Source organism: Mya arenaria, chromosome 7 (assembly GCF_026914265.1).
Source record: "Mya arenaria isolate MELC-2E11 chromosome 7, ASM2691426v1".
Classification (NCBI taxonomy): Eukaryota; Metazoa; Mollusca; class Bivalvia; order Myida; family Myidae; genus Mya; species Mya arenaria.
In genome coordinates, this window is record NC_069128.1 from 36,328,677 (window position 1) to 36,354,006 (window position 25,330).

The 25,330-nt window shown below is 34.1% G+C and overlaps 2 protein-coding genes across 2 annotated transcripts in view; both read right to left on the reverse strand.

Moving 5' to 3' along the window:
• Positions 1-8,567: 8,567 nt before the first annotated feature.
• On the reverse strand, positions 8,568-15,481 carry LOC128240097 (uncharacterized). The gene is made up of 4 exons (XM_052956592.1): positions 15,354-15,481; positions 14,696-14,970; positions 12,361-12,459; positions 8,568-10,200 (listed from the first exon to the last, which is right to left on the reverse strand). Exons 2-4 carry the CDS (start codon positions 14,957-14,959, stop codon positions 10,081-10,083), a joined length of 483 nt encoding a protein of 160 aa, XP_052812552.1. The 5' UTR covers positions 14,960-14,970; positions 15,354-15,481; the 3' UTR covers positions 8,568-10,080.
• A 7,944-nt stretch (positions 15,482-23,425) lies between these two features.
• Positions 23,426-25,330, reverse strand: part of LOC128240098 (vascular cell adhesion protein 1-like) — a 37,756-nt gene continuing 35,851 nt past the window's right edge. The window contains exon 13 of the mRNA XM_052956593.1: positions 23,426-23,605. The gene's annotated coding sequence lies outside the window, so the exon portion shown is untranslated. The remainder of the gene's footprint in view (positions 23,606-25,330) is intronic.

A 25,330-nucleotide genomic window follows, 5' to 3' on the forward strand; every position in this document is an offset into this window, starting at 1 on the left:
AACAATACGGTGAAGGTCTATTGTAAATTCTCTTCCAGAACTTAGATGGCTACCAAGGTCAATCGTGTAGTCAAAGCAAGAGTGATAGCTGTAGTTTGTATTTGATTGCAAATACCTATATTCATTTTGTGAGTTATTTTTCAAGTCGCCTTGTGTAGTCATTTCCTTGGCATGAGATATGACAATGGATTTTAAAAGAGAATATTTTAACCAAGTTTTCCTAAGGAAAAGTGGAAAACCTCTTTAATAGATTTGGATATGCCACTGGTCAGGCTGGTGACTATGAGATAGTTCAAAGAAATATATTTGCTTTTTCTCAAATAGCATTTGTTTGATCTCAAAACTAATATTTGTATAGACTTATCTTTTAGTGTTATCATTCTTTCATTGGATGTTATCTTTGTACTGTTTACAATATCATTGTTTAGTTAAGAAGTGAATAAAATGTGAGCAAAAGTGAGTTAAATGACTATATTATATATTTGTTCGCTCTTCGCTCGTTTCTCTTTTTTGCTAAATGCAAAACAATTATTATTATTATTATTATTATTATTATTATTATTATTATTTCGCTCGCTCACTCCATTATTTTTTGAAAGAAATCCGATGAACAAGTCAGATGAATCAATTAGGCGTGGCCTGAACAATTTTAAATAACAAGCTTCAGAAATTTATAAACATTCAGGTATTAACTGTATTCCTTTTCTTTTACAGACGCCGGCTGTATACATATAAAAAAGAAAAAAAAGCTATAATGCGAAAACAATGTTGTATTTTCCTAGACGTTTGACATATTGTTACTCTCTGATAGGTACACCTTAAAATGAAACCGGACGTTAGACACAGGCTTCATTGTATGACCCTATACTACACTATGTCCCACGCAATGCTATAAACCATACTTTGAAATCATTAACATTGACGAACATTTATATAATCACCAACTGCCGAATTGATGTGTGCAGTATAAGTAAATATTTGCTCTGAATATTGAAACTTTGTCTTTTTTAACATGGATCTCGTTATCAAAGAAACATACATGAGAAATGTTTGAGGAATTTCATTCGAGTCCTCAAAGGCTTGCTGTGATAACTATTTGATATTATAACTAATAATACAACACATTACAACCGTGAAAATTATGAAATTGAAGGGAAAGTATTAGTATTAAAATGAAACAATGATAAAATATTTAGTAAGAGAAAGTGAAAAGCAGCAAAGGAGTTGAGACTTGAGTCTGGTTGTTTACGAGCCTTACTCGTTTTGGAAGTTCGCTGTGTGTTGCCCTGTTGTCAAGTATGAACGTTGACATTGCGGGAATTGTACCATAGGAATTTAAAGTGAACGAACCCTGCTTTCAATTGGACAGATGCAATGTTGAAAGAAATAATTATGAATACTAAATGACAATCGTAATGAATACTCACAACACTACCACAGTTGGTTTAAAACGTTTCTGGTCATGACATAAACTCAACTAACAATTTCCACGCCTGTTAAGACCGCTCTTTGGTTTCCAGTGGTAAACGACCATCCAATGGCTCGTGGATGGTAAGCTGTTCATATTTCCATGAACTCAGTTTTGTAAAAGATCCACGTTTTTTTACATGGAGCTCATTGATACATGTTGTTCAAAAACGTCTCATTTGAAACAAGGGACGAAACATACACTTTGAAGATTGAATAACTTTCCACCGGAGTGTTTAACAAAACCAGAAACACGTTTTCAAACAGTGAGTACATCGGGTTCCTGATTTCCAAAGAATCTCAAGCATGAATAGCTTAAGTGTCTAATTTTACATACCACTATCTTAACATTGATGTTTTAAATTAAAAGTAGTTTCTAGTATAAGATAATTTCTTCAAAAAGTCTAAGAACTCGTCAAAATGTAAATACTACACAACCTATACAGAAATAAAAATGATGTGTTTAGCTTGGTCCTTTTATTAGTTGATTGAGAAAATAAGGCCAGTTAATGACATTCATATGTATTTACTTAAATGGTTACAGAATAGTTCATAGCAGTTTTAATTAAAGATGTCGATTTGGCATAGAATTTGGAAGGCATGGCAACGGTCGTTGATTGTCTACTCAAATATGTGTATGCCTGATTTGTATCTGTATTCCTTGCCAGCAACAAAATGCAATCAGAAACTTGTCAATTTGCTTTTCTGATATGCATTCGCTTTGATTCAAATAGGAGCTTTTCCTGTGGCCATATTATAATTACATAGAGGGGAAATCAGCATAGAATTTTTATTATCAATATAATGTAGGGAATATAGTAAACTGGACAACAAAGTCATACTATGACTAAGATGACTGCGACAAAAAGGGTTACAAACACCAGCGGCCTTTTAAAGCTATTAAATTAACAAATTAACAAATATTCTAAAACATATAATACTGTTAACATTTTGAGTTTGCAAATTATTTTTAAAATCAAAACCATTTTCCAGTGTAGCATATACTAAAGTGTGTTGATTAATTTTGTCGAACACAATTTTGTTGAGAAATACCATGTAAAAAACGTCATAGGTATGACTATGTTCCAGTGCCAGAGTCTTTATATATTTGAACAATTTATCTCTTGATTGGAACCTTCTTTTCATTACATTATTAAGCATATTGTCTCGTCCATGACAGCCTATCAATTATCAACGTTATTTACAACAATAGGTTGTGTTGCTTCTTTTCAGAACAATTTAATTACATTTGCATCGAAACAATAATTTCTCTGTCGGAAATCTTGTTCATGTCTCAAATGTATATGACTTCTATGTCAGCAATGTTATAACACTCCGATACTAAACAGTTTGCTTTTCAGATATACAGCTGCCTTGATTTAAATGGGAGCTTATGATGTTAGCACACTATGATTATATAGAGAGAACTCGGCGAAAAATATATATCAATATAACTCAGGGAATAATTTAACAAAAATAATTAGTATTGCCAATACTTAAAAAATGCATTTTTTAATATAGAAGCTTTTATTCAGCTCAAGTTGAGTAAGACATCAAATTTTACCGAACTAGTAACTTGAGCAACAAATACATATTCATGACTGAGATATATGTAACGAAAAAGCTTCTCTTTATACTTATAATACTCTTACCATTTCGTATTGCAAAATATTTTTGATATCAAAACGAAGTTAACGTTCTCCACAGCAAGGAAGTATTACAAAATTATGTTAATATACACTAATTTAAATTTTCTTTTTATTCCTATATTACCATTTTAAACCTCTTTCAAATGATACCGGTTAAATATGGAGTATCAGGCATCGTAATGAAATACGCATACGAAAATATATTCATAGAATATCCAGATTTAAAGAAAAGAAATAATTAAGAAAAGTCGACAAAAATTACATCAAATACTATTGGATAAGTAAAACATCAATTGTTCCAAAGTATGGGTCTGTTTTCAACATCAGCCAACCAACGGTAATGGACGAAACTGACTGACAGCTACTATTATTGCTAAATCTGATGGTAAGAAACGGCGCTTGCGCGATCAAGAAGATAAACACGCCACATGCGCAAGCCCATTGCACCAGGGTTATTTTAAACACAACCAATATATGCATTGTTGCTGATGCACCCGCGAGATGTTCCGAACGCATTATCACTAATAATTATATTAAAACCAATACACATTCCCTTCACAGTGTCATATTTCTGCCTTCGTATAACCACGTAGCCTTCTTGGAAAGTTTCGCGATATTAATGGAGGATATAAAACATAATATCTATCAAGAGGAAACTCGAAAAAAACATTGATAAAAGCCAGGTAATTATTTTAACGCGAAAATAATTAAGTGTTCTATATGGCTCTTAAACATTTCAAATTTATTAATTTGATTGAATTCATGAAAAAATATGCGAAAAATCGTAATGAAGTCATATAAAATACGATATCTGTAATGTTTAAATTTTTCGAACTAAATAACTTGTCACGTGAAAACGTTATCTTTATTATGTTTGGTTGCAATTAATGGCAGTTTAATGCAGTGTATGACACTTATAGGATTTTTTTCGTTTTTATATCTGTCTCGTTTTTATGAAGATATTTGAATTTCCATTTGAGTGATAATTATGTGACATATCCGCCATTATCATCGTGAAAGTTTTCATTATAACTGCGTTGTAATGTGATAGCACTCAAGATTTATCCTAAGATGTACTTAATATGTCATTATTCCATGTTAGAAATATGAAACGGGATGACTCAATTACACAATGACCCGTATTGTATGAAATTGCTTAAATATTTTAAAGTATAACGTTTTACGAAAAGAAGATGTTTTCAAATTTAAACAAAGCTTTTTTTCTTCAAATAATAATACTACGACCGGAATACGGTGGTGTGTTTAAAACACATTTGGATAATACATTTATTTTACATGCATACCTTCTTGGAATGATAAATAAAAGCACGTAAGTGATCACGGGGGGGGGGGGTCGGGGAACTTAAAGCAGTTCGCAATGTTAAAGCCTTTACCTGGAAGATATCGATAAAACAACACAAGCCATTTTCAACTTAGGTCATTTACTAAAGTTAAGTACCACTTTTCATTTGATACAGTTACTTCATAAAATCTTAAATATCTTATTTTCATTGATTTGATTCAAAATGCATACTTTAGGCCACACAAAATTGATATTTCGTTCCGCGGATTTACCGCTCCTATTTTTTTGAAAATGTAAAAAAAAAAAAAAAAAATTTTGTGCGCCCGCACCTTCATTTTGATCGCCAAGCAGATTTTTTCAAGTAATAATTTATTAAAAGGCTTAAAGTAATCAAGGATAATTTGATACCGATGCGTAGTGTTTTAATACTGTATATCGATCGGTTCAGCATGGGTTTCAATAAATTCAATCAAAATGGCGGCTTCCGGTATAAACAATGTTGCTCGAAGTTTGGAAATTAAATCTTATTTTTGACAATAAATATGTTTTGAGCAGGCTTGAAGTCATTGTTGATCGTCTCATGCACTAAAGGATCATTATTTAAAGCAATCATTATGCAATAAAGCATGTGTATCTGAGACTGGTAGCGATTATATATCTCCATACCCTACGTCACGCGCACGTCGTTGCAGCGATGACGTCATTACGTCACAATTTCCATTCGCCTATAAGGTTATTTTATACGCTAAAATACAGAATTATATGTCCTAAAATGGGGTTGGCAATCTCAAAGATATCTAACATACCTACACGTGATCAGGCTGGGACAAATTTTTCCATGTAGGGGACGCTAAACCCTTCAAGATGCACCCTCAGGGTGTGCGGGATGATATTTGGTCACTGTTTTTAAGCGCGTCAAAGTATGCGCAAATTCAAGATATTTCGTAAACAAAACGCGCTCCCATATAGCTCATAAGGGGGAGCTAATCTCGTACATATCTTCGGAACCAATAACGATAGGAGGTTGGTTCTGGTATTGAAATTTACGTCTCTCCATACCCTAAGTCACTCGCACGTCGGTTCAGCGCTGACCTTATTACGTCACAATTTTCATTCGCCTATAATGTTAATTTATACGCTAAAATGCAGCACAAAATGCCCTAGAATGGTGTTGGCAATCTCGAAGATATCTCAGCATCCCTACACGTGACCAGGCTGGGACCAATTTGTCCATGTAGGGGACGCTAAACCCTTCAAGATGCACCCTCGGGGTGTCCGGGGTGATATTTGGTCACTGGTTTTCAGCGCGTCAAAGTATGCGCAAATTCAAGACATTTCGTAAACAAAACGCGCTCCCATATAGCTAATAAGGGGGAGCTAATCTCGTACATATCTTCGGAACCAATAATGATAGGACGTTGGTTCTGGTATTGAAATTTACGTCTCTCCATACCCTACGTCACGCGCACGTCGGTGCAGCGCTGACGTTAATACGTCACAAATTTTATTCGCCTATAAGGTTAATTTATACGCTAAAATGCAGCACAAAATGCCCTAGAATGGGGTTGGCAATCTCGAAGATATCTCAGCATCCCTACACGGATGCTAAATCCTTCAAGATTCACCCCTCGGGGTGTCCGGGATGATATTTGGTCACTGGTTTTCAGCGCGTCAAAGTATGCACAAATTCGGGACATTTCGTAAACAAAACGCGCTCCCATATAGCTCATAAGGGGGAGCTAATCTCGTACATATCTTCGGAACCAATAATGATAGGAGATTGGTTGCTGGTATTGAAATTTACGTCTCCCCATACCCTACGTCACGCGCACATCGGTGCAGTGCTGACATTATTATGTCACAATTTTCATTCGCCTATAATGTTAATTTATACGCTAAAATGCAGCACAAAATGCGCTAGAATGGGGTTGGCAATCTCGAAGATATCTCAGCATCCCTACACGTGACTAGGCTGGGACCAATTTTTCCATGTAGGGGACGCTTAACCCTTCAAGATGCATCCTCGGGGTGTCCGGAATGATATTTGGTCACTGGTTTTTAGCGCGTCAAAGTATGCGCAAATTCGGGACATTTCGTAAACAAAACGCGCTCCCATATAGCTCATAAGGGGGAGCTAATCTCGTACATATCTTCGGAACCAATAATGATAGGAGGTTGGTTCCGGTATTGAAATTTAAGTCCTTCCATACCCTACGTCACGCGCAAGTCGATGCAGCGCTGACGTTATTACGTCACAATTTCCATTCGCCTATAAGGTTATTTTATACGCTAAAATGCAGCACAAAATGCCCTAAAATGGGGTTGGCAATCTCGAAGATATCTCAGCATCCCTACACGTGACCAGGCTGGGACCAATTTTTCCATGTAGGGGAGAAGGAGAGAACATGTATTAATATATAAATACAAAATGACAAAATACGTCTTTAATATGGTCAAACTAAACATTTATTTTGCATCAAACGCATAAGTTTTTTTTTTAATCTATAGTTGTTGAATTGCATACCGACACCTTACCATACATGGCGTAATTATTGGAATCCCTGTTGGCTAAAAACACGTTGATCTTTAAGTAAATTTAAACACACAGCTTAAAGCCTTCAATTATAAGAAAGACTCGCTCGTTGGGCTCACGCCTAATGATGCAATGTGTTCTCAAGATAGTATTATTCCACAATGAAAAAATACAATTTAAAACACGACATTTGTAAAGGGAAGCCTACCGCCTCAGCTTGGTCAAATATCACTTCCGTTGGTTGAGAAGAAGTTTCCAATTTAGAAGTCGTTTCGTCGCACAGAAAAAAATCATCACTGCCATAACGAACGTTGAGCAGAGTTGTTGGGGGTTCACAAATACTTCCCAATTCGCGTTTCAGTGTAGCTGCGTTAACGTCACACAGTCCTGATGACGTAGAAGCACGTTCGTTATTTGCTCCTAACGCAGTGCCAACGAGTAGTCCGAGAACTAGAGCAGCAACGGACACCATGGCAGACATCACTACAGTACAAATGTACAAACAAGGGGTTATCTTACATCGTCACGTTTGTGAATTGAAAAAAAACAACATTGTCCTTGTTATCTGTGTTAAATCACTTTATAATAACAATTTGCCAAACGTAATACCTCATATAATTCTGCATCCTTTCTGTAGATGTGACTTAAAAGAATCGTGTGTTTATTTGAACCTCGAAGTGAATGCCGTTGAACATTGTGTCATCAGCTTTTCATTGACATACCATAATTTGTGCAGTTTATAGAAAGGCTTAGTCCACCAAAATCGTTACGCTATTTATAGAAAGGTTGAGTCCTCCGAAATCGTTACGCTATTTATAGAAAGGCTGAGTCCACCAAAATCGTTACGCCATTTAGGGAAAGGTTGAGTTCACCGAAATGTTAACGCTATTTATAGAACGGTTGAGTCCACCAAAATCGTTACGCCATTTAGGGAAAGGTTGTGTTTATCAAAATCGTTACGCTATTTAGGGAAAGGTTGTGTCCACAAAAATAGTTACGCTATTTAGGGAAAGGTTGTGTCCACCAAAACGTTCGTTATGCTATTTAGTTGTACACTTGATATATGCACGAACTTTTTTTTTAATGCATTTTTATGTTTAACTCATTTGACGTTTATAATAAAAACCCAAAATCAAACACAAACAAAAGTGATTTAAGAACAAATAAAAATATTAGCGATATTTTTGCGATTTGTTATCTGAGGTATTTGTGGTTATTGATATTGATTGAAAACACCATTTATTAACACTAACATTATTATATGTACTTTAATCATATGCTTTTTTGTTTTGAACATTAAAATAATATGAGTTAACATAATAAAGCATTCCAATTAATTATTTGTTTGTTTATCTATCAAGTGTTAAAACTTATTGCCCACATCCTACACAAACTGTCACTTACGCACATGTAGTAGTTCGCAACCTAATTACTGCATGGCCACTAAACGCTAGCTCCACCCCTTAAAGGTAGTGCAAAAAAACGAGCTGTCGACAACACCACAGTACATCTGTTCCCTTTGTTTTATTATACACACACGAACATGATTAATATTTTATTTGATTATTTTATCGAACGGATATATTTCGCAAATTCGAAAATGTGTTACCGTTATTTGATATTCTAGCCGGTCTCGAAATATGAGTGAGTCCGACTCGGTGGAGAAAACCTCCTAGCACCACAATTCACACAATATTGAAACGAAATCCGTGCCAGCCTGCAGTAAATGTTTTTACACGGTACCACATTATCCGATTTTCTTTTTATGTCCGTTCAATAAAATTGTAAAATTAGCTGGCGTTTAGTGGCCAAGAACTGCTATAAAAATAAGTAACGACATGTAAAGTTTCCACCTGTCTTCTAATAATTGGGATCATACCGAACATAATAAGAACACTAAGTCTAAGTTATAAACTCGACTTGCCTGTCGACATATTGAGCTTCTATTGAAAGTCAATCTTATCTTTGTACAATGTATACATTATAGGCCATACTGTTTAAAACTGCCCAAGTTTAACTGCCACAGACCGAGTGTATCTAAGGTTATTCTCATTTATAAAGTGATCGAAGTAACGTTAAACTTTGTATATTTATATTTCAATATGACAGTCGCTTTTATTAATGTTAAACTTAAAAATGCTTATATAGATATCGACACATCTGAAAAGTGTTATAGTTTTAATTGCTGGAGACAAGCATATTTAACATGTTTGAAAAGTGTTTTAAAATTCTTTGGGGTGTTTTGCAAAATGTTTTGTGTTAATTTATAAATCCAATGGACCAGCACAAAGGACACACATTAACGAAGATTAAAGAAGAGTTGTGGAGGCTCCAATTAAGACATTTGGCTGTATTCAGTAAACAGCTAAGATGAGTAACTTAAGCTTATGAGTAGAATTATAGTGTTTTGTTTTGCCATTAGACGGTATGGAATATCGAGGTCATATCAGGAAAAATGTAAAAGATTGAATAACATTAGATGTGTAACTAAAGTTTAAGAGTAGAATTTAAGTGTTTGTTAGACTGTTTAAAAACTGGCTATTAGACGATATGAAATCTCGAAAAAATATCAGGCTAAGGATAACACACATTGATTACCGCCCCTGGCCTCTATGTAACAAGAAAATCACCGCACAATATCAAACTTATTTAACAACGTAACGTCAAATTTAATTCAAAATCATAAATTGTTTTTCTAATATACTTCATGAAAAATAATAATATGGTAAGCATTTGTTTCTCATTTAATAATTATATATATTATTGAAATATTAATAAACCTGAAACAATACGTAAGAAACCATTACGTTAGATATCAAACGACAAAAAAATGTTATTGAACTTAATAACTCGTATATATCTACGGTTAAGTAAGCCCTTCAGCGATATTTGCGAATCTTACTTTTAATTTTTGAAATCGTCTCGTAAATGTTTCAAAGATGGCACTAAAAACTGAAACGTACACATAAAAGCTAATAGTATTACGGCTTTAACTAAAGGTCATTATTAGTGAATGTTAACACAAATAAGACGTTATTTTTATCGATGTCCACGGGACTAAGCTGGTACCTGGAACTGGAACACAGCGACTACCGAGCAAATACTTTCACTGTTCAAATTTACGAAATTTAGCAGTGAGAATTGACTTCTGTTTTCATCCGCAAGATGTACGTCAGGACCAGTTTTTGAACTGAACAAGACCAGTTGGTATCTATGACTTCCCGAAGGTGGAGAAGGACCGTAGTAACCTGAAATGGAAAAAATAGACATGTTCTGGGGGTAACAAAGGTAATTTACGTCTATTTGGTCTCAAATGCTACACAAACCAATACTCTTTTCTCTTCATTTTGATTTCACGATGTCCAGTGTTATTAAATGATGTGAACTATGATTTTGAATACGTTACTCTGTGATAGTTGGTTATTCAGATTGATTTATTGTTATATTGAATGGCATACATTATCTAACAGAAAGTACTTTCAAACTTTGACCATATTAAGGTTCTCATGAAATATTAAACTCGGTGCAGTTCTTATAATCTAAGGCAAAATTAGTCATATACTTTTCTAACTACCCTAAAACATTGAGACGTTTTGCTCCATAGGCGTTTTCAGGTTTTAGCTCTTAACCATATAGAAAACAGCGACCTATTGATGTTAGCCAATTGTATGCCAGCGGCTTGAGCTGATTGAGGATGCCCAACGAGCACACACAGCAACTAAGAAACCCTCGACTTAAAGATGAACTCTTATTCCCAAATAAGATTTACCACAATTAATACAATTGTTTGAATATACCAAAAATGTTATATAATGTCGAAAACAATTGTTCTTCTGAGGGTTACCTAGTAAAATTTGAAAGAAAGATGCAAAACACGGTATTCCTACCTTTGGAGAAGATAATATATCACAGTAGATCTTTAAACACTCACCAATCATTTAATATTTTTTTCATTTTTAGCTATTAAATACATGGTTACAATCTTGTTATCAGTAATTAATATCTCCATAAATGCATTATTGAGTAATTTGTTAAAGGTTTATCATTGAAACGTATATTCGTTATACATGTGTATATATGGATTTTGAATAAGAGTGTCACTTTAAAACAATGGATACCAGTCATCATGTTATTGTTGTGATCTGGGAACCAGTCACTTCTAAAAAAACAGAATAAACCAGTCTGATTCTGTAAAGAAGCTTATATAGGGATAAAACTAAGGGGAAGTAGGTATAATCTGACAAGCGGCTGAGACGACACACACTTTGACATTCCTGACATTAATCTTAATCTATTTACTTTGGTACTGAGATTTGACGCATGCGCTCATCTTAAACAAGGTATGTCAATATTTGCACTTTTTAAACTTCGAGTTTCCATTTACGTTTGTATGTACCACCAGGGCGTTACGACGTCTTTGTTAACATCATTCTATGCGAACACTGGCGTCGTTCAAATTACACGATATTCCCGAAATGATGCGCTTTATAAAGTATTACATATTTTCTTTATTAAGTGAAGATTATAACAAAGTTATTGCATATATACCAATAAGCTGTAATCGAGAAATGGGACGCTACAATTATCAGTTATTTCATGAAAATGGACATAAAAAGACAATGAATGTTGTTAAAGTTTGCAAACTGAGAAACAGAATCCAGCATGTAAACATACGAGATTGATTGCATTAGTTAACGCTCCTTTAACTATCGAAATAACATGATATAAAGTACCCATTAGTGTTGTTCCCTCGATGGTTCCACTTTTCAGATTTTCTCCCTGTAGGACAAAAACTAACACAAATTTAGTTCAAAATTTCATGATTCTGTTTGGATACCAATTGCCAATCACTTGTTGAAATTATTTGATAAAGGTTTATTGATTTGATAGCTTCTGAAATTTCGTTTGCATTAAAAAAAATCTATCAAATTAGAAATGTCAGGCACATTGATACTATATGATTAGCCAGTACGTTAAGAACTGTCACGTGGCGTTCTGATTATATGTGGTAATTCAAAAGATTTACAAATGTCATGTGACGTCCTGATACTATGGCCATTCAAATTCTATTAGCCGTTACATTTGGACGGGGGAGATTCTTGAAATTTTGTCCCAAACGTATATTTGTTAGATAGAATGGAACTTAAGTGTTGTTTAAACCAAAACATTCAAAACAACTGATGATTGATTGACTCTTATGAACGTTGGATATGAGATATTAGATTGATTGCAATTATGTGAGATAAAAGAATAGTTTACATCGTGTAGCATTTAAATTAGACCAAGTAATCTTGACCTCTCGTTATCCAGCTTCGATGCCAAAACAATATCCCCTTTCCGAAACCTTCGAATCGGTAGGAATACGACTACAATAACATATCATCATTTTTTTACAAGGAGTGACCTACTGTTATGCCTGTAACGGCCCAGTGAAGGAAGAATGTAAGCTTTTCCAAACTGTAGTGAGGGGCATCTGGGTCAACCATCAGAAGGGTGTACGTCTTTCCCTGGGAAGCAGATATAATGATATAGAAAATATAAGCTGTCAATGAAACGTCAATAAACATTTATAGTTTGCGTCAAATGCATACGCACAACATATAGTTGTGAGAATCTTAAGATGTTGTATTTTGCAAGAGTCAGTTGTAACCACGGTGCCCCCAGGTCCGGGAACAGCGGGAACTTTGACTTTCGGTCCAGCCAACCCAGGGTAAATCCCCACTCTGCGGAGACGAACTGATGGTAAAATCCCCGCCAAATGCCCCCCACCCATGGGACCCTAGGTATGGCCCATTCCCCGCTATATTTTGCGCGAAGAAAAACACACCGCATTCACACGGCACTACGGGGCCACCTGAAAGGTAAAACCACGGCCCATTTCCCCAGCTATCCCCGGTATACCCCGGACCTGGGGGGGGGGGGGTTACAATTGACTGGTGCATTAGTAAGTTAGGCAAAAATGTTTCCATATATTAAAATACTTTTTACGTAGTTTTGGCAGACCGCCGGTTACAACGCTCTTATTTACGCTTCAACAGCCTTTCCTTTAATATGCTGCCTTTCGGCAGTTGCGATTATCATCCGATGAACGCAACATCTTCGGATATGTTCGGATTGCGATCGTCGCATAACAATGGACATGAACATTGTTTATCTTGTCAATGTTTGTATTGTGTCAGCACGCCCCGAGAAACTTAAATACACATGTTAGAAAGTGTAAATTTATGACATGTTAAACGAATTGTTGTCATAAGCGTTCCAACTTTACTTTTGTAAGTGATTTTAAGTGGTTGATCTTTTCCCGCGTTATTGTAACGTCATTTGAAAACTGTTTCCTGTTACGGTCGTGTCGTTCTATTTACAGAATGGGTGAGAAATATTTACTGTAAGGTATTCTTAAGTGAAATGAAGTATTTCTTAAAAACTTCTTGAATGAAATCATGAACAATTGGTGTAAATATAAGTAAGGAATTGCGGGGCTGATGTCATTATCGGGGACGGGACTCCACACACTTTAACCACGCCAACTGCGTTATACCAGTATAGCACAGCCATTTTTAACGATATTTATTTATGACACAACTGTACGAGTTTTGGATAATTATTACTCTTGATCTATATATATCTTATAAACATAATGATGACATTTTATCACGGCGACATTATGTATGATATTATATAGAATAAATTAATTATTAGCTGATAAAAATGCTTTCATGGTGACAAAAAAATTTATTATTGACGGAGGTCAATAATTATGATTTTAGTGGCAAAATGGCGTTCATTTTTTTCCAGCGTCATTATGACGGCATTTGATAAACTGCTTTCGGTATATTAATATGGCGATTTATCTAGTTCTCGAAAATTGCCTCCGGCGGTTTATTTAAAAATCTATATCTCTCTTAAAATAGTCCATATATACAGGCATGCGCATAATCGGATTACACATTAAATCGAAAGAAATATTTAAACAATTTCGTAACACTGCAATATTAAAACTACTTTTTAATACAAACTGATTGCATAATATACTCGAGTGTATTTCCTGATTGACTCTTCAATGGCCATATCATGCAACCGATTACATCTTTTTACTTGATTGGATTTTATATGAACAATGATAGTTTAATCAAGTTAACTTACAATTAAGAATAAAAACACATGGAGTATAGATAATGTCCTTGGGCCGATTGTTCAGAATTTTGTTAAAGCTATCAACGTTTTAATCGTCATGGTTGTAAACTTTCAAATCAATATTCCTCTGTAAGTTTCACATGTACACTTATGATCTGCAGTATTCCTAACAATAATGAGACAACAGTTGAATCTGTACTTTACTTTATTTAAATAAATGAGCACACCATCAAATAGTTCATCCTTAAAAGTTAACAACGACGTCATTAATCCCGTTGTTAACTTAAACAACGTATTGAACAATCGAGCCATTAACTAAGAGATGTTATATTATGTGCTTACCAAATGGATATAATCAAATGAAATTATTATTATTTTAGCATTTTATGTAGAGTTAAACCCATATTATATTATGACCTACATTTCTACGTTGGAACATGTTTCATTTAGAACATATTGCGTGAACTTTTAAATTAACAAGAAGGTCTCATTCGCTTTTCTCGCTCCGCCGTTCTTTATCGCAAAGGTTTTACACAATGTGTGTAGATATAACTCGATTCCAAGGTGATATTATTTACAACTGAAAACATTAACAAATGTTAAACTTACCGCTTCTGCTTGGTTAAAGCTCACTTTAATTGGTGGAGAAGAAGTATGCGATTTAGAATATGTTTCGTCGCACTGGAACTCATTATTTCTGCCATAACGAACGTTAAGCATGGGTTTATCGGATATGCATATACTTCCCAATTTGCGTTTCAATGCATCTTCGCTGACGTCACAACTTTCTGATGACGTAGCAGCACGTTTGTTGAATACTCCGGACGCAGCGCATACTAGTATTCCAAGAAAAAGAGCTTCCACTGACATCATGGCAGAAACCGCTGCAACATTAAGAGTGCGAGAACGAGGATTACTTGTTTTGTCACTTTGGGTTTTTGATATTAATCAACACTTGCCAGTCTTGTTTGTGTTTAAATGTTTTCAAATATTCATATCTTTATACATGATTTTGTAGATACATTAACACTATCTCAAAGAATTATGTATGTATATACGCAGCTGCATGAACGTATAAATGTACGCTATATCAAATTGAAAACAGTTAATAAATTAGATTTATTAAGGTGTCAACGAAACCGTCTTACTTGAAAAAAAAACAAACTAAGTTAACTCATTCGAAAGAAAATGCTACTGACATAAAACAATTGCTGACACAAAATAACCTACAAACATTATTTAGGTAATTGAATGTTCATGGACTTACAATTATTGTGCAATTTATCCGTTAAGACATGAACACGGAAATCATAAACCTTTTAATTATTCAATATCGTATACAATTTCCAGCTGACTTCTGATAAAAGCGCACAAAACAAGACAAGCAAAATCGATATTATAAATGTAACTTGCCTGGCGACATATTGAGCCTCTAACAAAAGTCTTTCTCGCAAATATAATGGACGGAAAGAGAGCTTCACAAAACCCGCAAAGACTTCTAAAATTGATGCGTAGATCTAACTGTATTTCACTACGCAATAAATCTTAAAACGGTATTGTTCACAAAATTATGTTAATGTGATAAATATTTAATACATAGCCCTTTATCATAATTTAATTAAAAGCAGCATTACCTTGTATTATGACACGGCTATTTTGTACGTTTTACAGACAAACGAACCGCAGGTGACGTCAATGACGTCGTCATCTTGCACGGCGTTAAATCGCGCCATTTTATAATGTTTTAATTATTTAACCTTTGCAACGACAACTAAAATCCACAGAGAAAGAGAACCGAGCAACAATTTTAAACACCGATACACGATATTAACTACGAGTTTAACAAAAACAAAATCACATAAATTAATGCCTAGAACAGAGAATTATCTTAAGGCCAAAACGTCAAGAAAAGTTTCGATGATCCTGGTAGATTCAATAACCAATAACATATTGAACACACTATAAGAGCACTCCATATCCAAAAATACTGATAAATTATCGAAATTAATCCTCATAGACTAATTTAATAAAGTTCAAGTTTTTTAGAAATGTTCAAATGCTGGTGGAACTTATATAAAAACTACCAAAAGACTAACGATCAGAGAAGTTTTCCAGTATAGTCGAACCCTGTTAGCTCAAACTCGCTTGGCTCGAATTCCTCGTTGGCTCGAATTGCATGTTAAACACCAGTTTCTTTATACCAAATGTAAGCTTTCCCGCTTGCTCGATTTTCCCGAGGCTCGAGTTATTTTCATCGGTCCCTGGGAGTTCGAGCCAACGGGTTCGACTGTATTTACAAAATAAAAGTAAGAGAGTACATACTACAAAAAAATGTTGATGTTTTTCTTTAAGTCTATAAACAAATTTGTTTTCTAAAACGTCTGTCTATAACATCTACCAAACTTTTCTTTTACAAGTTAAATAACAATCAAAATGTTCTCAGCCAATATGAGATCGTAAGTGAATTCAATGCTAAGTATACATGATAATAGTTTTCTTTTGTATTTTATTTTAAAACTGCATGCAAAGCCGTGTGTTAATATAATGCAACTTTCAATTGTAACCACGGCCCTCAGGTCCGGGACTATACAGGGGATAGCAGGAGAAATGGGCCGTGTTTTTACCTTCCTGAATGGGTGGTTTTATCTTCGCGCAAATATATTTGTCCGGGCTGGCTGGACCGAAAGCCAAAGTCCCCGCTATTCCCCGGACCTGGGGCTGTGTGTGTGGGGAGGGGGGGGGGCGTGGTTACAATTGACTGGTGCCTTATGATGTATAAATGTGTTTATAAACGACGATATAAGCGTCAAGCTTTCTAAAAGAATGTTTTGATATTTCAGGCCTAAATGCGCATGTAGCACAAGAAAATATGTGTCACAACATTCAAGGCCAAAATTCATCAAAAGTCATTTCCCATCCAACGTTGATTGACTCAATTGTTCATAGTAATTGTAACGGAAATAATAGGTATATTACATAAAATCAGCAAAAAAAAGTATCTTAGATATAATTAGTCATTGAATTATATGATCATTGAGGTTCTTAAACTGAGGAAAATGACATAAGTTAGGCAATGGCTTTCTAAGTTTCCTAATGTTGTTAGAAGCTCTGTTGTCTTTATTGGTATCGTTGTAGGTGTGTGGTCACCAAGTCATCCTTCTGGTAAAATGTCCCTGTCCTTTCAATGCAACTTAATGTGAAGGCAACAACACTATGCGTGATGTTACAGCCAGGTTAATCGGCTGAATCGGCTAAGCAATCGGCTCAATTGGCTAAATAATTAGCTTAATCGGCAAAATTAAAAGGAAGATGCCAGAACACGTGGTTGTCTTTGCGCATTCGCAAACGTATGACTGTCTTGATCTCTTGAGTTCTGTTTTGTATTAATGATTCTTTCTGATAACAATGCATAAAGTCGACTGACGATATTATGTTTTAGTGATGTAAACTTATTTGTTTTGTATGTATATTCACATGGAATCTCTTAATCTTTTTGACCTTTCAACCCCCAGAATGATGCCAAAATGAAATTACAAAATGCAACAAAACCGAAAGTATAATCTTAATTTACCTCACCCAACGTCATTACGATATTTGCATATCACGTGACTCTCTGAATACTTTACATTTTATGTTGTTTTATAAACTTATGATTTGCATTTTTTCACTAAGAAGTTTTGGTTTAAATACATTTTCCCAGTCATGCATCTGAAACACTTATTGTATCATTATTTTAGTCCATGATATCGAAATTGAAAAAGATACAGTTAAAGTATAATTAGCTCATTTTAGTGGGATGCAAGCTCTCGCCGGTAAAGTGAAGAAAAAACAGAGAACTAAATGCCACCTTACCCACTAGACCACGAGGACCTTACCCACTAGACCACGAGGACTTCGATACATCTTAGACATTTTTGAAATGTTGACCAAATCCTAATAACATCACGTGATAATTTCAATCAAACCAATCACGCACCAACAAAGCATGAAAATTGTGGCAGTCAAAGACGACTTTTGAGAAAATATTAATATTTGCGGAAGGGTTTAAGCTTTAAATATCTTAGTTTTAACACTCCTAATGAATTGTCACACTTTATTTCGGCATACACAAAAAATATCCATTTTAAAAAAGCATGACCGAGTACCTGCAATTTTTCACTAAACAACATTGGTGCTAGTGCTCCGCCCACCTGCCTCAAGATACAAGATTTAAGAATCTTTATTCAAAGTCGGGTATATGTAAACTAGAAACATTATGTCAATGAGCTATTTTCCGACATGAAGAACAAACATACATACTATTTAAAATCATAACAATTTAACTAGGTACAAGGATTGGAACAAGTATTTACAAAAGCCGTCCCTTGTTATATTCATGCATTCAAAATGTAAGATGGATTAGAGCGTTGAAAACAGTGATAACATCAAAAAGTTATGAAAAAAAGCTACAAAAAGTTATACACATTATTAAAGTACAAACTATTTGTAATTTAAACTGTAGATGAATTAAATGGTTTTGTAAGAAAAAAACTAGCATAATATCATTAGCCTTAGCATATAGTAAGTCAGTGACCAATTTGGAATATCGTTGATATTTCCCCTACACTTTTTTAATAAAGCATCGTGTGGACCTCGGGAATTCCTCAAAAATTATATGAGACTTATCATTGTTATATACTCAATTATTTTTTTCTGTAATTATTTAATCCTAAATGACACTAAGGCTTTAAAAATACGTACTGTCTTAAAATAATCGATTGTACGCGCAAATGATATTTTTGTCACTTAAACGACTTCTTACGGTCTAAATACCCAAACGTATGCACACAAAAACTCGTATCTTTTCTTAAAAGTCTAATGGTAAACACCAGTTTTTTTATTGAAAACAGGAGATATATCAGAATGTTCATATGTTTTGTGTTTTTTTTTCAAATAGTCCAATAAAGTTATGTTTGACGTTACGACGACTAACTATTATTTTCCAAACAAACGCATATAATGACCTTTGTTGCCTTTTCTTAAAAGCTATATTTAAATATATTTCATTCAACATTAATAAGTGTAGGGCTGGTTCTCACCATGAAATGAAAATAAATGCAAGCTCTCGCCAGGACAGAGCAAGCGAAATAAATCAGAGGGACTAATACACGGTTATTCTATAATGTGTTATATAAGCAAAAGTAAAGTATCGATTGGAACTTCTTACTAAATTTGTTAATTTTCATCTATGTAATTACGATTGTTATTATGACAAAACCACAAATTTACGTCATATTAGATATAACATTTGTTGGCAAGGGGGTATTCAAGAAACAACTTAGTTTGAAATTAAATTTAAGGTTCAAAACAGTGTTTTAATTGGCCTGTATATTTAGCTGATCAATAGGCTGAATGGAATCACTGAGGCATATTAAGGATAAGAACAAGACGAATGTTGATGTTAGGCATCAAAGACGCGGCTGAATGGGTTTTATTGAATATTAATATATATTATCGATACCCAATTGGCTCAATAAAGTCAAGTGACAATATATACAATAGTTAACATAACTATGACGGTTTAATCAACTTTCTAGATCGTAGTTACTCGGTCGTCTCCGGCATTCGTAAATTATTTAGACTGGTACCTTGCATTATCACCGACAAAATTATTGGTGTCGGGTCGATTCGGCCGAGATATCATTTCGACATTATCCTTTTCAGCCTACTTTTATTCATTAATGTTTGTTTTAAATCGTGTGAATTACGCTTTGAACTTTCATTTTATATCAGTTAAATTTAAATTGTGTTAATTTCGTTATTCCGACTTATATTTATTGGTAAAATTGTGTGAATTAAGCTTTGTACTTCCATTTTATATCACTTAAATTTAAAATAGTCAATTAATGTCGTGTTAAGGCACTTATATTTGTTTCAAATGCATAATTTAAACTATTATTCACAATATGCCCGTAAATTCTCACATGCATATTTACAACCACAGCGTGTATATAAATCGTTTTCACAGAAAGTAAATTTCTAAAATAACGAACTCGTATGACCGTCGACCATTCAATACAAAAAACAGGGAATAACTTTTTTTTAATTTTCTGTTTTAAACATTAGGCTTATTCGTTTTATATGACGTTTTATATGACGTTTTACACGCATCAAAACGGTTATTGACGAAAAAATTTAAGTAAAGTTGAATAAGATTTGATATCATTAACAAATCTTCTTTTTTTCATAACTAAAATTTATTCGTATACACATCCCCATTGACAATTGCAAACATGTATCCCTATAGACGCGGCCTCCAGGCCGCGTCTAATAAGATCAATAGTGGCGGATCCGTGGACTAATGGTAACATACTTGACTGTCAATCCAGGGGTCGCAGATACGGTTCCCCGTCGCATCATAATTTATCATAATCATATTCGACACGGGCAGCTAAGCGCACACTAGCTCTGTCATATAAAAAACGCAAATCCTGTGCAATTGTGTAACTATTTATATGAACATGTTTAGTTATAACAGATGATGTCATACGTTTATCAGGAAAATGCTCTATCAGAGCTGCACAAAGTATTGGCCAATTGATGTTGACTGTTCAAAAATTGTACGAACGTCAGACATACAAATGTAAAGAATCAAATTGTATGTCACTCTGGGTGCAAAAAACATTCAGTCCCTTTCTTGCTACAGGTACAGCTTGTGTATTCTTAATTATGATAATATATCATTCAATTAGGAGAGCTTATAATATATAGTTTATTTCAGATTTGTATAATAAAAAACTGTGCAATATAGAATATACTGAAAATAATAAAACAAACACACACTTATTACAACGATAAATGGTTTAAAAGTATTTTTTAAAACTTGAAGATATGTAAACATTTTGTATGAGTACGCAAATACAATGCAGATATATATAAGCAAATTGGACATAAAGGTATTTCAGACATAATTGAGATTAAAGCGTTTAGGTTATACAAGGTCTCTTTTCTGTATAAGCTGGTTTTCATATGTTGCTGTTTTGTGTAAGCAAAACTAAGAATGCGATATTTAGTACTCAATTGAATGCACATCGAAACATATTAAAATGTATTTGATGTAAATGCATTTGAGCAAGGTTGGTAAAGTGCAGAGACGATTGGAGGGACGTGTGACAAGACAATACCAAGAGGTAACACAGGAGGTATGTTCCAATAACGTTTGACAAGCACACAATATGAATTTAGTTACGACATGATTAAAATAGTAGAATTTGACTGGTCCACTGTAAAGTGCACGTCGGCAGAAGGAATGGAATGTGACTCTAAATTTCCCGAACTAACAAAAAGGAGTTTTTACAGTATGTGGAAAACAAATGTTCATAAAGATTTCTGTAATAATTTGTAGCCTTGCGTGATGTATACTAAACTTCCGATCTCCGTCATGGAAAAAAAACAACAGTGAGGCATGTTTATAAGTTTTGTTTAGGCTGTGTTATAAACTGGCAGATAAGGAACATACTGGATTTATACTTGGAGGGCATTCCATCAGGCTATTATAGAAGAAAGACACGAGTAAGAATTTGTTACTTGCATGAAATATTGCAGATTTCCCAAATTCCGAAGGCGATATGAGGTGGTTTTGCAACGACGAAAGTGAATCGAGGACGACAGGTTAGGTTTAGTCATTGATTGGAAAATTTTATAAAGTAGCTTGCTATAACGTATTTTGTTGTTTTGAGACTCAAGTTAGGTTTCGGTGTACTGGATGTTAATGTATACAAGACGTGCTGCACCACAAATAATCCTGACAGCTTCATGTTGAATACAAAGTCGTACTTGTCTTTTTTGCAAAATATTGTAACAAAAAAACGTCAACATACTGAATAAGTGGTATTAATAAAGTAAATTAAAATATTTCTAGAGATCTAAGTTGAAAGACATACTAGAAATACCGCTCTATGTGTATTCATAGCCAGGACTTTTGCTTGATGGACTCGATATGCTAGTGTCAGGAACAGGATATTAGAACCGTGTAAAAAAAGCTTTACTCTGTAATGTCTGTGAGATGTAACCGATTTAAGTTGCATGTTATTCGTGAAAACATGATTCACTGGTGTGCTCGTCTTTTTAGAGACAAGGAGAGGCAATATTTTCGCTGGGTTGAAGGACACAAACTCTCTTTTTGCCCAAGAATGGATAGGTGGTCTACAATAATGTTAAGGGCAGTATTATCTGCAAAAGACACGAACGCGAATTCACAAATGATGTTGTTTATATATACAATGAAAAGAAAAGGACCGAGAATTGAGCCTTGAGACACACTTGCAGTTACGGAAACAGTATCAGAGTATGTGCAAGAAAGAACAACAACTTGTTTTCTGTCGATAGGATAATCAGTAACCATAAAAGTCATGCTCCTAAAATTCCACTTTGGAGAAACTGGAGAGAAGACGTTTGTGCTAAAAGCAACCAAAAGCTTTGTAAATATCACAAACCGGCGAGACAGAATAAATTATAGAATGAACAAAATGGAACATAGTTAAATATTTCTTAATGAACCCAGGCTGAAAAGGGGCCAGGAATTCGGTCGTGCAAATATGATAATGTTATTATTCAGGATTCCATCTACCGAAAATATTTTTACGAAAACTTTAAAAAAACACATACATTTTCATATGACCTACAATCAAGTAATATAACATGTTCAAAATAGCTAATTCGCTCAATGAATGAAACATTGAAACAAGTTAAAGATGCATTGCAAACAACATTTTGTAAACATAAAATTTTAAAATTAAAAAAAAAATCATGTCATGATTGAAACAATTATTTATTGGTTCTTTATTCGTTATTATCACCTTAAGTCAGTTTGTTGTATATTGCTGTACATGCTCAGCATTTATCCATTTATTACGATGTAGATAAGGAATTTCACCGGCAATGCCTTTTTAAAAAGCTGAATATTCAATTCTTGAAAGGCACCACAGACTTCAGATTGTCCTGTATGCCTTTCAATATATACTTAAAACACTGTTTACAGTGGGTTCGTCAGCATCACGTTGTAATAAACAGGATCCTCTGCAAACAAACACATTTGAGTGCATGAGAACAAATATACTCTTTATGGTTCAACAAAACAAAATGTAAAGTCAACTAGAGGTTTATTATGAGTTATAACACACATTGTTTTTACCAAATTCACGCTATTGTAATATATATATAAAGCGGTGTTGTTTCCCTTCATTCGTAGACGTCGAATATGGCTGACGAACTGTTGTCTATCATGTAACAAGTATTTCATGTATCTGTATGGAAGTTATAATTTATTTCTATTATGTATATGTTGCGAAATTCATTCATTTGTTGCAATTTCATTTTTTATATGTTGAATTAAAACATCCCAGTGGTATAATTGTTTACGCGAATTTTTACCATAAGTTTAACTAGATCATACCTTTCTTCGCGCTAACATCTTCGTAGTGCTCAGCATTCGTTGACCTTGACTCATCCAACGGTGTATACAAATCCGGGTCGTCGGGTCTGAAAAGTATTCCTGTAATAGCTTAGAACCATTGTTTAGAATGTCACCAATCATATATTGTATATCATAAAACAAACTGCATTTCTACCCATGACGTGATTGCCAAATATTTTACAATGTGGGATTAGGTTAACAACATTGTAGGTAAAAGGGCGGCTATTGTCAAGCAAAACCTTATTTATGAATTCAAATTGCCCAGAACGTTTCCATTGTGTCTGATAAACCTATTTACTATGTCACTTTAGTGGAAGGTAATCCAACATGACATAAATACATCAATTTCAAATAGAAGACTATTATTTTTTACAGTATTTAAATCGTTATAATCAATGACGGTTATACACATCAAATGCATATCACTTCCTGGAACATTGTGATTGTTTTACTCAAGATGTCTTAATAATTTGAATCGATTTCGAGGATAAGAAAGCGCCAACAAAGAAATATCAATATTGATTTTAAATGCACCAAATGTTAAATACGTAATAAAAACGTTTAATGGTCATGAGCGTAATTTCGACAGGGACAGTGTCAATGATATGGCTGCCAGCATGAATTTTTTTTTTTATGATAATTCATTAAATCAATATCTACCGATTCCCTTCCTTAATTCGATGCATGTAGTCCTAAACAGGTCAAACAGTTTTTGAAGGATTCCTTATCCTTAAAACAAACATACAAACATAATGTTGGCGTATTGAAGAATGCCGGACCTAAATAAACTGGTCACCAATTCAACATTTAAACAAAGACCATAATGCACGAGTGTTGGTACGTTACTTTTTTTGTTCAGTGTCATCTCGGGCTTAGTCATTTGCATAGTCATAGTCCTTTAGTCAGAGTGTTACTTACTGTTGTGACAAGAAGGATTGTCACTATATTATTAACATTTATGTTTAGTTCATAAAACAAAGATAATCATTAAACTACTTATTTCGTGTTTTTTTTCTATCATGATCTATTTACACCGACACATATTCTATTGTAAACAGGCACATTAATAAATTAATTTTCATATCAAGACTTTTCCTAACATAAAATCGATAGAGTAAATCAACCGAGTTCTCCGTAAACAACCAAGTTTATAATGTAGGAACCTTATATATCACACAAAATCTTACAGTTTTCTACATCCAATACTCCAGAACCAACAGAAGGTGCAACTTTAAAATGAAACTAAGACGAAAATATTTTTTATATCAAAATTAGTGTTGTCCAATAAAGACAAATAATGAGAGGCCTTTAGAGATTGATTTATGACACTTATATCACATTTTGAATATGTCCTATGAAACTTAAGGTAGCACCAAGATTGTTAAATTTATTAAATTTCGAATACTTTGTTATTTATATTAAAGTGAGTGACTCTTGCTAACATAATATTTCATCTCGATTGATAGTGTACATTTAATAATATTCTATATAATAACTGTGAATTAACCATCTACACGATCATAGCTAATAGAAACAAGGTTACACACATTTAAAATTCACCGTACTGGCAACAATGGAGATTTCGGGATGAACCATTTTGGATAATCATTTTCTAACCGACAAGTCAATCCATGTTCACGATTACAACTCGGATAACTCAGGTAACTCAAGTGTTTAGTCAAATAAGTTGAGAAAGTCCACTGCGCACGCGTTAAATCATCGATTCGATTAAACATCATCGCGAGTTGGCTTTGACAATAGTAATTTCCATAGCGTATGCGTTAGGTATT

Excerpts from the sequence above, each read along its gene's own strand:
- LOC128240097 (XM_052956592.1), bottom strand. The coding sequence starts at position 14,959 with ATGATGTCAGTGGAAGCTCTTTTTCTTGGAATACTAGTATGCGCTGCG. Across the intron at positions 12,460-14,695 it reads GCTTTAACCAAGCAGAAGCG|GGAAAGACGTACACCCTTCT; the intron begins GTAAGTTTAACA and ends TCTGCTTCCCAG. Across the intron at positions 10,201-12,360 it reads GGGCCGTTACAGGCATAACA|GTTACTACGGTCCTTCTCCA; the intron begins GTAGGTCACTCC and ends TTTCCATTTCAG.